Source organism: Camelus dromedarius, chromosome 17 (genome assembly GCF_036321535.1).
Source record: "Camelus dromedarius isolate mCamDro1 chromosome 17, mCamDro1.pat, whole genome shotgun sequence".
Lineage (NCBI taxonomy): Eukaryota > Metazoa > Chordata > Mammalia > Artiodactyla > Camelidae > Camelus > Camelus dromedarius.
In genome coordinates this window covers 34,134,310-34,150,812 of record NC_087452.1, presented here as the reverse complement: position 1 = coordinate 34,150,812, position 16,503 = coordinate 34,134,310, and the positions used below count along the sequence as shown (strand labels likewise).

Genomic DNA, 16,503 nt, shown 5'->3' with positions numbered 1-16,503 from the left:
TGAAGAGCTGTATGACTTTTATTTTTTCTTTCCTAACTATGTACCTGTTTTCCAGATATCTGAGGGCGATGTCTCTAAAACAGTGGTATTCTTTCCCTAGATATTATAGTGGAAAGGAATTGTGTCCCTGTTTGTCTGTGTCACCACTCAGTGAGTCATGATTAGCTAAGAGATTTTAAACTTTGGTAGTTCAGCCTTTAGGTTGCTTCCCCTTTGGGCAGCCAGCTGTGGGGATGTGCTTCTTTCTCAAGGACTCTGGCAGGAAGGATAAGTCCAAGGAATTTGACTCCTTGACATGGAACAGATGATGCAAAGTTACCATCATTAGCTGCTTCTGCCCCTCCAGGAAAGGGTTTTCTTTGAAAAGCCTAAGCCGGGTGATGATGGTGAAGTATGAGAGGAGAGCTGGAATAGGCCATAGTGGGGGTAGGACCAGGGTTATGCCATTTTAATTCTTCAGTGATTTCTGTTACAACTTCCTATAGTGAAAGTAAGTGACACTTATTTTTTTCTTTTCCTCCCTTAGAAGACAAAAACACTAATGCATTTGAGAACGTGGTAAAGTTTGGGGGGAGGGGAAAATACTGCTTTCCTGATCTGCAACTTGGCTGGATGTTAAGATGTCTGTGGACATGAATAGCCAGGGGTCTGACAGCAATGAAGAGGACTATGACCCAAATTGTGAGGAGGAGGAAGAGGATGAAGACCCTGGGGACATAGAGGACTATTACGTGGGAGTAGCCAGCGATGTGGAGCAGCAGGGGGCCGATGCCTTTGATCCTGAGGAGTACCAGTTCACCTGCTTGACCTACAAGGAGTCTGAGGGTGCCCTCAATGAGCACATGACCAGCTTAGCCTCTGTCCTAAAGGTGAGCAGTGTTGTCAATTCTAAGTATAATCCCCCCAATTAAATCTAAATATGAGTTGTTGCTAATGTCACCTCCAGACTGACTAAATGGCCTGTAGTTTGAAACCAAATTTAAGTATATGTTGCATCATCTGGATGCATTTGATGCATTTACTTTGTTTGCTAATATGTGTATATCTAAGGCCCTCAGATTCCCAGACTACTAAGAATTAGAAAGGAGGGGTAGGGTGGATTCAGGAAAGATAGATCAGAAGTATGTAGAAGCAGAACTGCATAGATTAACACTTGTTTCAGAAAGTCTTATGAAACTTGATGAGGTAAGATAGGATAAGCATTGAAATCACCATCTTCAACACAACCATGTGTGGGTCACTGATAAATGTCTTGAGAGTGTTACCCAGATGTCCTGGTTTGCCTGAATAATCAGTGCTTCTGGGCTAATGAGCTCATTTGTTTCATATACTGATGACTAATGTCTGTTGTTGAAAGAGATTTTAGCAATAATGAAGAATAACATAGGTTCCCATAGCTTATATTTCATTGGTTTTGGGGGATGTTAATATGGCAATTAAAAAAAAGTGACCAAATTAGTTATTCTAGCAAGCATCTTATTTTTAACACAATCTAGCATATGTTTCAATGTCTTGCATCTTAGGCCAATTATTGTCCTCCCTGTGTACATTTTCTACTATGTCATATTACAGTAGTATGTAGTATGCTTACATAGAACACAGTGTACTATGAATATTATTACTGTCATTTAGACAGTTTCCCAGCATGTTTCTCCTCTGACATTGGCCATTATGTGGAAGTGTGGACATTTCTCTTACTTTACTGTTTTCGCTGACATTCCTTCAGAAACTGTTATATGGATTTTGTTATTTGCTAAAATTTAAGATCAAGAACACATTGGCATGATTTCAACCAAGTAATTTTCTTGTTGGTATTTAAATGGAAATAACTAAGATGTGTCATGTATGATTACTGTAAAAGTTGCCTTATCTACTAGTTCAAAGTCTTTTTTTCCCAGGTGATTGGCAAAGGCTAATACCTTAGATTTAGATACTCAGGACTTTACTAGCAACTAGCTGGAAGCCAAAAGCTAAAGCTTTTTGTGTGTGTGTGACTCACTCCTAGAAGTGTTTAGACTTCTTCTCATGCTCAGCAGAAAACTCTGAAGAATGGAAGCCCTTTGGAACCTCTGGGTTTGGGATTTCTGCACCATAGCAATAACAAAACTGCTGGAACCTCTGCTTCCCGAGGGCATTTTCCTGGGAGAAAAGAGACATCAGATCTCTTTCTTCCTCCTCATGTACACCTCTCCCTGTCTGGTCAACTAGTTTCTTTTACTTTAACCATATTATGCACAGTGTTGGTAATAGAAAAGGAATTGGCAGGTGTGTGGTTTTGCGCTGGACAGTATTAATTGACTGAGTTCATCAGGATATTCTTATCTATGCATAGGAATTCACAGTCTGTCAAGCCCTCTGTGCCGACTTTCTTACTCTGCTAGAGACAGCTGAGGGGCCCAGGCCCCTTCCTCCTTTTTAAAAAAAATAGTAAAATCCATAAAATTTACCATTTTACATCCTTCTTTCTTATTAAGGTGTCATATTGCCAGCCCCCTGGAAAGCCTTCCCTTCATCTCTTCACCTTTTAGTACCCCAAGGGCTCCTTCAGAGTCTGCCTGTGCTTTCCCTGAGTGAGCCTCCTTGAGCCTCCCTTGAACACAGTGGTTGCCTCCTCTTTTGTTCTCAGTGCCCAAATGTTAGAGCCCATGTTTTTTACATCATATAGTGCAGTCTTCTGACTGCTTTGTGTTGTTTTATCTTTTCACATATTTTGGCATGCTCTTTCCAACTAAATTGCCTCTTCCTGGAGGGCAGAAACTGCTTTATACCTTATCTCCCCCGTCATTCCTATCACAGTGTTTCATCCCTAATAGATATTGAATACTTTTGGGGTACTTGTGGACTTTGTCACCTGTTGATGATGTTGTTCATGCTGCATGTGAACTACATCCCCTAGTCCCTGCTGTACATTCTCTACTGTCATGAAAGAGCATTATTCTGGTCCCAAAGGTCACGAAGAGTAGGAAAAAAAAAAAACTTGGAACAGAGATGAAGAAACGAAAAGAGGTGGAATAAAGTTGAACCCCAAAGAAAGGGTTAAAGAGAAAATGAAGCAAAGAGGAAAATAATCCATGAAAATTTAAATAATGGTAGAAGTAGAAGATGAATTTTTTTCTTTCCAACCCTAGACCTTACTGAGGAGCGTGTTAGCACCATTTCCTTTCTGGGGTTGGGCAGCAAGGGTCTTGGCTCTTTTAGTGGGTTGGCTGCACAGAAAGGGACTCAGAGGTATTTTCAGTGGTTCAGGAATTTGACCAAGAGGCTAGGCAGAAACAGCTTGGTTAAGAGTAAAACAGGAGTCACACACAGTGTTCCTTCAGGCTGGCTAAAAACTAACATTGTTTTTAATTTTTGTAACCAGTATTTTTTGACACAGAGGGAATAATTTACTGTTGAATTTACGAACAGTGTTCACAGGTGCTTTGGCCACTCTCTCCCCTGTTGTATGTGTCTCTGAGGATGGAGCTCAATGGTCGTCACGCAGACCACTGCTGATTTCCCTCATTGGTCGTGTCGCTGTTTGCACAACTCTGACATTAAGATATTTAATTCTTTCATATGATTTAGGAGGTTTTTGGCTAATAGGAAATGTAATATGTGTGTGTTTAAAACTGTAGCCTTATGAACAGCTGTCTGTGATCAGAAGCTAAGTTTGAGGAGCAGCATCAATTTTCCACTGATACTCTTGTCTGTGTTACTCGTTTTGTTATGTCTGGCAGTTGCCTGTGGATGAGCCATAGGCTAGCATAAAGTTAAGCCTTCTGTTACCTTTTGGGATTTGAAGTTTCTTAAGTAGAAAAATCCCAGTTGTTTGTGATGCTGGACTTCTGGTTTAGTGAGGGTCCTTGTGTCAGAGAGTAACTTCCTGTATGTATTCTGGGACCAATCCATGAATAAGGTCATTAAGTGAGAAAGAAAAGTGCCCAGAGAATCAGATTAAGGGCTGAGGATAGATAGCAGAGAAAATGCTTGTTTGTTATCAGGGGGAAACTACTGGTGTTCGAATAATGGCAAAACAGAAGTATTCTTTGGGGAGTGAGCTATCATCCTACACAGATGGAATAGTCGTGAAAGATTGTGTTATAAGAGGGTGAAAATCTCTGAGGAATATTTTTAGTGATCATATGTGAGTCTTTAAAGAAAACAAAGTTACCTTTTTTACATGCTATATTTTTATATGAAACTTATACAAAGAATATTGTTACTGCTATAGATGAGAGAGGCCCTTTTTAGTAATAACAGGTATTTTTATTGCAAAATATGCAGTAGTTAGCTAAGAAGTATTTAGTCATTCAGTGAATCCTATTAGTACTGTTCCCTGAAACTCATGAGGCATTTGCTGTCAAGCTGCTCAGAAAGGGGCTTAGCCATGGCAGAGCCCCAGACAGAGCCCAGGCAGACCTGCACTGGGGATGGGCCGGAAGTGTCTCCTGCATCGTGTGCTCCTTCTTGGTGCTCCTTCTCTCAGCAGCTTGTTAGGGCTATGGGCAAAAGTGGAGTGTTGCTGCTCAGAGCCCCACCCATGCTTCAGAAAGGAAAAGAAATAATCCACTTTGGGCTAGATCTAGTCCACGGAGCTACAGTGAGCTATCTGAGCTTTGTGTTGATATGAGAACCTTCAAGGTGGGTTGCAACAGCTGTGCAGGCAACAGAAGTCCATGGGTTGATTAAGCATGGGAGTGGGAAAGTTACTTTCTGATCTGGAGTGGGAGACCAGATGTATAAGTAAAAAGGAATAAAATGTAGAGGATTATGAATGATGCCTGACATGTCTTTACTTTTGGAGGAAAGGAGTATATTTTTTTAACTTGAGTGCTGAACTATGCTGTTTACTTTCTCAAGCCTGGTTTTCCCCAGATAGGGTTAGAAAAATAAAACTGGTTATTATGAGTGTTTTTACTACAATTCTTCTTGCTTTATGAATTGCTCTATTAACTGCACTAGAGTTGGGAAAATGTTCCCTAGAACACACTATTCTGCCACCCTCTAGCTTGAATTTAAGATCTAGTGCTTGCTATCTATCCAGCAACATGTGGCTGGAAAAATCTCTCAAAATTCTTCTTCTGTGGATCATTTTTCCCTTTTGTGGATGAATCATCATGAGTTTTCAGGGCTTCTGACTCCCAGGTGCAGAAGTCTTTGTAGTCCCTTGTTCGAAATAACCTAGTTTCTATGCATTTATCGTTTGTAACATAAGTAATTGATGGTCTTAACAAAAAATACCTTACATTTAGCCTTTCTCTCAAGTGGCACTAAATTTTTGTATAATATCTGGAAAAGACATTTTGTTTATTAAATCAACTTTCTTGTATTCTGGTAGAGCTGAATTTTAAGAACATTTTACTTTTATTTATGCATTCATTAATTAACCAAATAATAGTTGTTTTCTTGTTAATACTCATGGGAAAGTATCTTTAAGTCAGGCCTAGTAACACTGAATGTTTGTGTGCTGAGCAGCCATCTGATTTCTATTTTTGTGATTTGATGTCAGATTTCTTTGCATGCCTGTATCTCAGTAGAATCTAGATTAAATTCCTGTGTTTCAAATAGTTGGTTGTTAGTGTTGACATACTTCACTGTACTGTAGCCTGGAAGTTTTATGTGTGTTTTATTGATGTATAAATTTATTTTTAAAGAGGAGATGAGAAATGTCCAGAGTGACATTGAGAATTGCCTAAGTACAACTAGTGCTAGAGTTGTCCCTGACTTGCCAGCTTAGAAAGGTTATTGTTATCATTGACTTTGTGTGCTCACTGTGTACCTGGCACCACACACAACATGCTCACTGCCTTCCAGAAAAGAAGCTATTCGTCGGATTCAAGGACAGCTTTCATTCTAGTCTTCTGTTGTACTTTCACACTACCTTAGGAACCATGTAAACCATGTGTAATCAAGGGATGTTTCTAATTCCACAGTTGTGTCTTAATCCTGAATTTATATTTAAATTTTTATTGTTGAGATGTTGCCACAGTATTAAAGAATATCATTCGTAATTCCATTAACTTAAAATAAGAGTTTTCTTCCTTATCTTCAGGTTATTCATATTTATAGATAATATAACTGCTGCAATTCATTCAATCATTCATTTCAGCCAATATTTATTGAGCACCTACTATGTGCCAGGCACTGGAAGAATAGCTGTGAACAAAATAGACCAAAATCCCTGCCCTGGACTGCAGTACGTTCTAGTAATCATTATGTATATATATTTATATATTCTAGTTTTTTATGTGTATTTCAAACATCTCCTGTTTATACTTCATTCTCATAAATATTTTGTGTGTAGTGCACCATCTTGTTCTTGAACCATAATTTGCTCAAGCTTTCTTCATTGGGCATTTAGGTGACTACTTGTGTGTTACAGTTGTCAGGGACTGGTTATAGTGCTGTGAGCATTTTCATGGATGTGGTCTTTATGTCCGTTGAGCCTGGACTAATGGTCAGATGACCGGGTTCCAGTTCCTTTTCTACCATTTAATATAATGTGACCATGGGCAAGTTTCTCAACATCTCTTAAGCTTCAGTTTCCTCATCTATAAAATAATGATACCTTCTGCACAGCATTAAAGGAGATAATGCATGGAAAGTGCCTGGCCCTGGAGTATTCAAGTACAGTCATGGTGGAAGCAGGACAAGAGTCAAACAGTAATGTTGCTTTCACACATTTGTTGTGGTTCCTTAAAGCACATTCTCAGAATTGTGCATTTTGAGTCATAGGTTAGGAGCCACATTGCGGAGGATTCATAGTGACATGTTACTAACTGATTTCTTTAAGTGCACATGTGATAGTTGGGTCATGTATTTTGGATTCTTTTATCTTCATCCAGAGCCTGTGGTGTCCTCCTGGGGCTACTGATAAGAAAAGTAAAAATAACACAAATTGGATTTTTTTTTTAATTGAAGTATGGTCAGTTTACGATGTTGTGTCAATTTCTGATGTACAGCACAAATTGAATTTTGAATTGAGACCAGGAAAAGGTTATAGGGGAATATAGTCTGACTTTTGTTCCTACATTTCTAGTTAACTGTGATGTTTGGCTTTGCACCTGCCTTGACAGTAACACTTAATGAAGTGCTCAGCTTAGTTGGTTTTGAGGTCCTTGTTATTGAGGGACTCCAAATACTTCTATGTTACTTTAACTTTTGCTCTGTCCCAACATTTCTTCTTCTTTTTTTTTTTTTTTTGTTTAAACTTTATCTTTACCCTCTACTGCTCTAGGAAAAATTTAAAGGATTAGATTCCTCTCCCCAAAAGATGGAAGAGTTGTAGGAAACATTTGAGAAAGGTACAGACTGAGACAGCAGGAAGCTTCTCATCTTACTTGTCCTGAAATGTCTCTGCCTGTGACTTAATTACTTAAGCTGACATGCATTGCCAGAATTTGAAGCTTATGTTGTGTTCCCTTTTCTTTAAACTATCAACAAGCTTTTAAATGGTTTTACTGTGATAATCACAGGTTATCAACCATAAATATAGGAAAGTTCAGGCAGGAATGAATGAGAGGTTTTTTTTTGGAGATTTTAACAGGGAGAACAGAGCTGTTCTTATAATCATGAACAGAGAATGGTCTCTATCTGGAAATGTTGCTCTCTTTGACTTGCAGTTTCTTTCCTGTCCAGTACATGCTCTACCCCCTCTCATTTCCTTTATTCCTTGTTTTAGGCTTTTACCAGTCTCTTCAATGCTCTCACCATCATTTTCTAGTCTTTAGATAGCCTTGTGGCCTTCTATAATAAAAGATAACTCCAATACAGTCAAACTTGGCTTTCTGGACTCTGTCTTAATTGGTGATTACCACCATCCACCAAGCTGGAAACTGAGAATTTACCTTTGACTCCCTTCTCCCATGAAGCCCTCCTTGACCCTTAGGCAGTTGGATGCTCTTCCCGCTATACCACTTTGTGCATGTTTCTTGATATGTACTTATGCTGTTTGGAAATTAGTTGAATGTAAGCCAGGGGTTGTACTCTGAGATAGAGGTCCACATTTTTTTTTTTTTTATATATCAGCATCTGGCAAAAATGCCTGGTTATGTTTTATTCTCAGTAAGTGTTGCTTGTTGTTGATCTGACTAAGCCCAGGCCAGTAGTTGAGAAGCTAACCCTGAGGCTCTATTTCTGTATGCTCCCATTTGTAAATTGAAGACAGCTGACTTTTAGGTAGAGCTAGTATATACCTGATGAATGTGTGGCTCTCAGCTTGGTGTGCATGTTAGAATTAGTTATGGCAGTTCTCATACAGAAGCCTGAACTTCATGTAGAACTTCATGTAGATGTAATGAAACAGAATCTTCAGAGGTGAGCTGAGGTATTTTACATTATATTCATGTGGAGGTACAAAAAATACTGTGAAATGATTCAGGTTATTGAAATGAGGAGAGAGGAGAGTATTTTATCTTTGGCTGCTGAAATGATATATCCAACATTCAGGGTATACTGGCTTTGTAACCAGAATGGGAGTAGGATGTAAACTGCTTACCTATACTTGCAAATTGGAAGGTTTCCTATAATATTTTTTTGATGTGTAAACATAATTTCATACTTCATTATCAAGGTAAAAGTGGGTTCTTTTGTCCATGTTGATAATGAGTAGCTGTAAAAGTGACTAATAGTATCTATAGTCATAAATATGGTGTGAATGTTTTAAAGGTTTTTTATTTTATGGCACTGTAGTAGAACACATCACATCTTTGCTTCAAGATGGTTGGCTGCTGTCACATGTTTGTCCCTTCTGCATTTGTTTGTTTGTTTGATATTCAAATGTCTGTAACGGTTTTATTTGCAATAGCCAAAAACTGGAAACAACCCAAATATCCACAAACAGATGAATGAATGTATAGTGGTATACCCATAGAATAGCATACTCCCATCAGTATAAAAAGAGTGAGCTGCTTGTATGAACATCATTGATAAATCTCAAAATAAGTATGCTTCATGAGGGAACTCAGGGAGAAAAAGAATAAATTATGTTGGTGGGAATGTAAATTGATGCAGCCACTATGGAGAACAGTATGGAGGTTTCTTAAAAAAAAGTAAAAATAGAGTTACCATATGATCCAGCAATCGCACTCCTGGGCACATACTCAGAGAAAACTCTAATTCAAAAAGATATATGCACCCCAGTGTTCACAGCAGCACTATTTACAATAGCCAAGACGTGGAAAGAACCTAAATGTCCATTGACAGATGAACAGATAAAAAAGGTGTGTGTGTGTGTGTGTATGTGTGTATGTGTGTATATATATAAAAAATGGAATGTTACTCAGCCATAAAAAAGAATGAAATAATGCCATTTGCAGCAACATAGATGGCCCTAGAGATTATCATACTAAGTGAAGTAAGACAGGACAAATATCATATATATCACTTATGTGGAATCTAAAAAAATTATACAAATGAACTTATTTACAAAACAGAAGGAGACTTAGACATAGAAAACAAACAAAGTTAGCAAAGGGGAAGGTGGAGGGAAAGATAAATTAGGAGTTTGGGATTAATATACATACTACTATATGTAAAATAAATAATCAATAAAGGCATACTGTGTAGCACAGAGAACTATATTCTATATCTTGTAATAACCTGTAATAGAAAAGAATCTGAAAAGGAACAGATTTATATATATGTATGTATAATTGAACACTTTGCTGTACACCTGGAACTAACAGCATTGTAAATCAACTATAATTTTAAAAATCAAAAAAATGAATAAATTACTATTTCAATCATATAAAATACTAGAAAATGCAAACTTATCTATTGTAAAAGAAAGTAAATTAATAGGTGTCTAGAGAGCTGGAGAGGGCAGGGAGAGGTTATTATTAAAGAGCATGAGGTAGATATAAGGGTGCTTCTCCATTTTTAAATACCATGAAAATAAAAGTAAAGACATACATGATAACAAAGAGAGCGTGGGGGGAGGGTAACATATGAGAAATCATTGCACATGCGAGCTAGTTTGTCCAGCATGTCTTTGAAGGGGTTGTGGGCTCTGACTTGACTAACAAAGAAGAGATAAGCGTGCTGTACATAGGGGGTTCTGTATGTCGAACAGTCAACCCTGCCCCAACTTGGTTTTTAGGCAAAATAATCTGCTTATTTTTAAGAAATAGAATTACCTGGGGAGAAACAGGGCCCTTAGAAAGTGTGAGATTTGGCTGTCCTCATTTGTCATTTTAGGGGCCCTTGAGTCTTGAGTAATAGCTGCCTCTGATCACTTACCCTAAAGAAAAGCCCGTCAGTTGGCAGGTTCTGTTCATATACACAGAGTTAGGATTCATTTCCTTGATTGTAATATTCACATAAAATTAGCCATTTTAAAGTATACATTTCAGTGGCATTTAGTACACTCATACAATGTTATGCATCCCTTCTCTCCATCTAGTTCCAATACATTTTCTTTACCCCAAAAGGAAACTTGGTACCCATTAAGCAGTTACTCTCCACTCCCCCTGTCCCTGGCAGCCACTAATCTGCTTTTATGTCTCTGGATTTACCTATTCCATGTATGTTGTATAAATGGAATCATGCAATATGTGACTTTTTGTGTCTGGTTGCTTTTACTTAATATAATGTTTTTGAGGTTCATCCAAGTTGTAGCATTTATCAGTACTTCATCCCCTTTTTTGAGTGGCCATTCGTTTTTTAATGTAAATGGCTAACCAGAAATCACCAGACATGTGAAGAAAACATGCAAAATGAAAGGGAAACAAAAAAAATTAACCTTAGCTGAAACAGACTGAAACAGCTGAAACAGTAGATAATTTTGCTTGTTTTAAAAAGTGCCCTATTTAGTACTTCCCAAGATACTCAAAAAGGTGTAGCATCTATAAAACAATCATATGTCATCAGGAGGAAACAAAATAAGAAAGAGCTTGTGGAGATGAATTATTTTGCTAAGTTAAAAAATATTCTGGTGGGGGAGGGTATAGCTCAAATGGTAGAGCACATGCTTAGCATGCATGAGGTTCTGGGTTCAATCCCCACTATCTCCTCCAAATATAAATAAATAAACAAACCTAATTACCTCCCCCTCATAAACAAAAATATTTCTTAGATCAAAAGGTAAAATCAAGAAAATCTCTCAATATAAAGCCAAAATGCAGGTAAAAAAATGTATGTGGAGAAAAGAGGTATGGAAGATCAATCCAGAGACCTAGCATTTACTAGGATTTGTGGAAAGTGAGAACAAAAAATTGAAGGGAAGAAAATACTTAAAGTGTAAGAAGAAAATTTCTAGGAACCAAAGGGAGGAGCAGTCTTCATATTGAAAGGGACTGCCTATTTCCCAGAAGAATAAAGAAAGACCTACTGCCAGAATTGTCATTGTGAAATTTCAGAAAAATGAGGATAGACAGAAAACCCTAAAAATTTCCATGAAGACATACTGAGTCTTCTAAAAGAAATGGAAATCAGATGTCTTATCAGCAACAGTGACTACCAGAAGACAGTGGAGCAGTGGCCTTCAAAGTCCTGAGAGAAAATAGTTCGAATCTAGAATTCTGTCACTGCAAAATAAACTCATTTTCAGATGTGCAAGGACTCATGAAATTTACTTCCATTGTACCTTTTCTGAAATAGTTACTTCAAGATGAAAATCAAAAAAGAGAAAAATAAAGAATTCAGGAAATGGTTGAACTAACCTGGTAGTCCAGTGAAAAGTCTCATGATGTTCAGCTGTATAACAGGCCTGGAAAATAGCCCAGATTTGAACAGAAACTTGGTGGGATCCAAGAAAAATTTCTTCAGGAATAGGAATGAGGTGATTCCAAGCAGTAGAATGAAGAAGCTGGAAGATGGTTGGGATGTGGTGAAAAAGCCATGAACTCTTCACGATGGGAAAGGAAGTTAGAATTCCATGCAAAGCAGAAAAAGTACACACAAAAAAATCACAAGCCAAATAAATACAAAGCAAACACATATGGCACAAGTATGAGTAATTAATTTGCAGCATATAACAGGAGTATTTGTGTCCGATGTATGAATTCCTTTGAGTGGGCCAAGGGTGCTGATGTTAGAAGCTCAAGGTAGGAAGTGCAGTTCTCATCCTGTAAACAGTATCTTACAATTGCAAAAGCAACTGATGGAGGAACTGAAAATAGTGATTTAAATATCAAAAACTTGGGGCTTGGAAGGGGGTGGTACAAGTAAGCTAAGTCTGGTAGAGAATTACGGGCACCAGCGATGTTGATAACAACCAGAAAAACCCATACAGGTGACTGGTAGAGATTTCTGGACAGGAAGACTGGGAGGATTGGGGTAGGGAGGAATAGGGGTGCAAGTTTTGTTCCTTTTCATCAAAGTGCTTTTTATAAACCATTTGGTTTTTCTGTTGTTCATTGGTAATTGGGATAGGTTAAGAATTTGTTGATTCTCAATAAAGAAGTGTTTCCTGAGTGTCTTCTGTTGTTTTAACTTTTAGATAGATGCTAGGAAAGATGGGGAATAAGTAGTTTGACCTCTACCATAAAATAACTTCAAGATCTCTCTCCCTTTAGTTTCTTCCTCCTTTTTTAGAATGATGAGAAAGGAGGTATAAATAAATAAAAATTTTTTTCTATTACTATTTCATAGTTTCTGACATATCCACTAAAAGCACCATTTTATCTTGTTTTGTTGAAAAACTTAAAGTGGCTTCCCCAGACTCCAGCCTAAACTCTTCTATTGCTCCTCTCCCTAATGTTTGATTTTTGCTTTCTCAAACCTCCTATCAGCACTTCTGCCCTTCCAGTAGCCCTCAGAAGACCTCTCAGCCCTCCATCCTTTTTTTTTTTTTTTCTTATTTTAAAAACCTCCCTTCTAGAGCTGTCTCTGGCCTCTCCTGCTAGAATGTGCACCTCCTGAGGCCTTGGAAGACCTTGGTGCCTACCTGGGCTCTGGAGGAGGATATGGATATTCAGTGACTTGAGACTAGACCCCAGGAGACAGGCAGAGGTAGTGTTAGCATATAGGACCTAGTACTGGCACAGGCATTGTTCTCCATGCTTGGGTATGGCAGAGATGGAAAGTGTTCTTAAAAATCTCTTCCCTCAGAGAGGAGCTTCTATTCTAATAGTTTTACATGAACAGAAAGGTTATAAAAACAGGGTTATATATTTTGAGCATAGCTAACAACAGCAGTCAGTGGCTCTGTCTTTGAAACATGCTGCTGAAATTTATGACTTTGTCACTGATACGCTAGCCTCTGAAGTGTCCTCTGGAGAAGAGAGGTGACCTAGCTTGAACTGCCTAGAAGGTATTTGGTATTCCCTCTCCTTTGCCTCCTCACAGTTGCAGTAATGGGAAGAGACAGAGCATTGTTTGAGATCACTTTTGGACAAGATGGGCTGCAGGAACATGGTAGGAGACTTGACTTTTAGTCCTACTATGTGCATTTCATTGGCTATCAGCTCTTATCTCCATTTCTTTTGGTTTGGTTGCTGGATATGACCTTGGTTCACTGAAGTAGTGGTCATTCTGCCATTATAAGGCATCCCCCTGAAAAACTGTTAGAATTCTAGAAGGGGGCTGTAATCAGCCTTTTGTACTAAGTATCTCCCAGAGGTTTTCACTGAAATGCAAACCCTAAAAGGCATGCTGGCTGGGATTTATTTCACAATAATCTAGAGGGTAGGGGATCGATAACAGTGGGCCTGGCCATGAGTTGATGTTGGAGCTGGATGATGGGTACATGGGTTTCATTATACTCTTCACTTTTGTTGATACTTGGAATTTTTCATAATAATTAAAAAAAAAGACCCTCATGGTCAAGGAATGGATGTCTTTCATATTTTTGCTTTACTGTATTTTGCATAAATTATTTAGTGAGGTTTTGGGATGTCTTTGGTATTGATTTTAATGATCAGAGACCATAACAGGACTAAATTAAGGTTAGACTGGAGAGAAATCTTCAAATTTATCTTCATTGATCAGATTTTTTAAAGCACTTACATGGGTGCCTCAATTACAAGTCAGCCCTCCATGCAGACCTGTAAAGACAAAGAGGAAGGAAGCAGAGTTGTGATCAGGTGCCAGAGAGCTGACCTTTCAGATGCTGAGAGTGTGAAGGTGTGAGGTATGCAAGAAGAGAAGGCCCACCACTTAAATTAGACTTTAGGGGTGAGCCTTGCCTATGGTCAGAGGCCCAGTGAGACCCCACTACCAGCACCACTGCTGATTTTGCCCCCATTCTAGGCTGATGTTCACCTACTCCTTTGTCTCTGTGCTTTAACCTTACTCTTTTCTCTTATTCTTTCAGTACTTTCTCGCCTCACCCTTTACCCTCCAAGACCTGAATCCATCCATCTTGATCTCCTTAGGCTAGTTTTCCTATATCATGTCCCTTTTTACTCCAGGCCCAGAATTCACTCTTTTCCTTCATCTCTGCTTTTTAGTGAATGACCATTAGTGTTTGTTAACAAATGTGATTGGACCACGAAGTGGCTTAATGACAGGCTGAGGAATGGAGACCCATTCGTGTAGCCTTAAAAGATTTCAGGCAGTTGGCAAGTAAGAATTCTAAATAAAAATTGAAACTACCACCTGTATTTTTTCAGGCCGTTGATGCTCACTGCCATCAGCTGCATCCTCCCTATGGCACTGGTAAGTGTGGGAAGGGCTGGTGACAGTTTTGGTGGGCTGCTGAATTTCTTTTTTCTGGGGGAAAAATGGCTATTTGCAAGCTGTGTTTTTAACTTGTCCCTGAGGGCTGGACAGCTTGAACCAGCTATAGAAAACCAAAAAGATAAAGAAACAACTGACCATGCTGAGGGGTTTCCTTGGGGAACTGTTGTCAGGAATTAAAGCTATTCAGTATGTGCCTTGATCCTTACATAAAAGTAGCATGTTCTGTGCATTATTTTGCATAATAAACATATACCATCCAGGTACTCTAGGATGTCAATTGTTAAATTTCCTGAAATTCTTAAAACATTTTCCCCAAAGATAGATGTTGGCTGTGTATCTGAAATGGTCCAGAACAATGTATGTACTTATTGTTTCCTTCAGTAGCAGGATTTATCTCTCTCTGGTACTTTAAGTTTTTGTGGTCAGATCAAGAAATGTCTGTTCCAAAGATTAACTTATAAAATTGTGACAGAGACTTGTATTTTTCTAGGGGGAAGGGTTTGGTGGAAATCAGAAAATAAATTTGTGGCTCTCATTTACTAACAAACTTTAGGTGGACTTGGGATCCTGTGATTTGAACATTTTTTTCATCACAGTCTGCTTTCTGCTTAGGGACCTAATGGAGAAAAGATATAAAGTTGAAACATAGAGTAGGGCAGCAAGTCACAGGAATGCTAAAGTATAAGCCAGTAACCAAATTGCTGCTGAAGTTGCCTAATCTAAGCTCCTGGAACCCTGCATCTGTCTCCTTGTAATGCATGGGTCAGAGGCCACATAGATCCAGAAATTTTCTCTTACCAAGGTAGTCTCTGTTCCACGTTGACAGGTTGATGTTTACATTATTTCATTTCTCTAGTCTCTGAAGCCCTTAGATCATGGGAGAAAGTGCATCCAGAATATCTGATGAAATACTGAGGTTGTGGACTTGTGTGCTGTTGATCATGTTAGGAACTACTGATAACAGCAGCTAAAAGTATTCATGTACACTTGATTACATCTCTGTGAGAAAATCATAGCATCATTGGCTCATATCCTGGATTTCCCCATCAGGTTCACCTCCCACCACCCACTCCATCCTCTAAAAACTGCTTGTGAAGTAGGGATAGAATTGTGTGCACAATTAATATAGTCTTTATTAAAGAACAGAAAGGAGAACTTGACTTTCCTGCAGCTGTCTACTCCTGTAGGTATTTATGCATGGGTGGTAACTACTGAACATGTTTTGAGTGCCTGTTTTGAGTGCCTGTATCAGGGAAATATCTTTTAAGTATCTGTCCCAAACACAGACTATGGAGGATGACAGAAGTTTGCCTGCAACCTTTGGGGACTAGTGATGTACAGTAGCACAGTCCTTTTTTATATGCATATAGCAAAATACTTCCTGAAATAAAGATCTGAAAACCATCCAAGGGTGTTGAGATTGTAAATGTAATGGCAAAACAAAGCCAGGTTGGATTGGCAATGCAGAGCAGTGTCCAGGGCAGATAACAACAGAGGTGACTCCATAGTTTCAAGCTAGAGGAAAAGCTCTCCAGAGGCTTCTGATCCATTGTGGGTTAGATTTGAGGGCACAGATAATGAGGGAGGAAAAGGTGGAGAAGATGGGCTATACTTGACCTCTACTCTGACCCCAACTTTGACTCTGTGAAAGCCTTCTCTGGACCACCCAGGGTCTTCAGGGCACCCTTTAGTCTTTGGTGAACTTTGTACCACTACTTGCCCTCCCTTCCCCACTCTGATTGGTCACACTCCCTTTCCCAGCTCCCCTGGGAAAGAAGAGAGGAGTTCTTATCTTCAGGGCTTATGGTCCCACTGACCAAGGCTTAGGCACAAATATGATTGCTCAAAGACAGGCAAAGACGTGAGAAGAAAGCAGGTCTGAGAGCTGTACCCTATGGA

General features: G+C 38.8%; 1 protein-coding gene across 3 annotated transcripts in view; it reads left to right on the top strand.

The window, feature by feature from the left end:
- ARIH2 (ariadne RBR E3 ubiquitin protein ligase 2) overlaps positions 1-16,503 on the top strand; it is a 45,717-nt gene that overhangs the window by 3,611 nt on the left and 25,603 nt on the right. For 2 of the 3 annotated variants that reach the window (XM_031470277.2, XM_031470278.2), the window contains exon 3: positions 527-869. In XM_031470277.2, coding sequence (XP_031326137.1) covers positions 621-869 — 249 coding nt within the window. In that variant the 5' untranslated portion in view covers positions 527-620. Of the gene's footprint in view, positions 1-526; positions 870-14,534; positions 14,581-16,503 lie in introns of those variants that run through there. The other variant, XM_031470279.2, reaches the window with a different exon arrangement.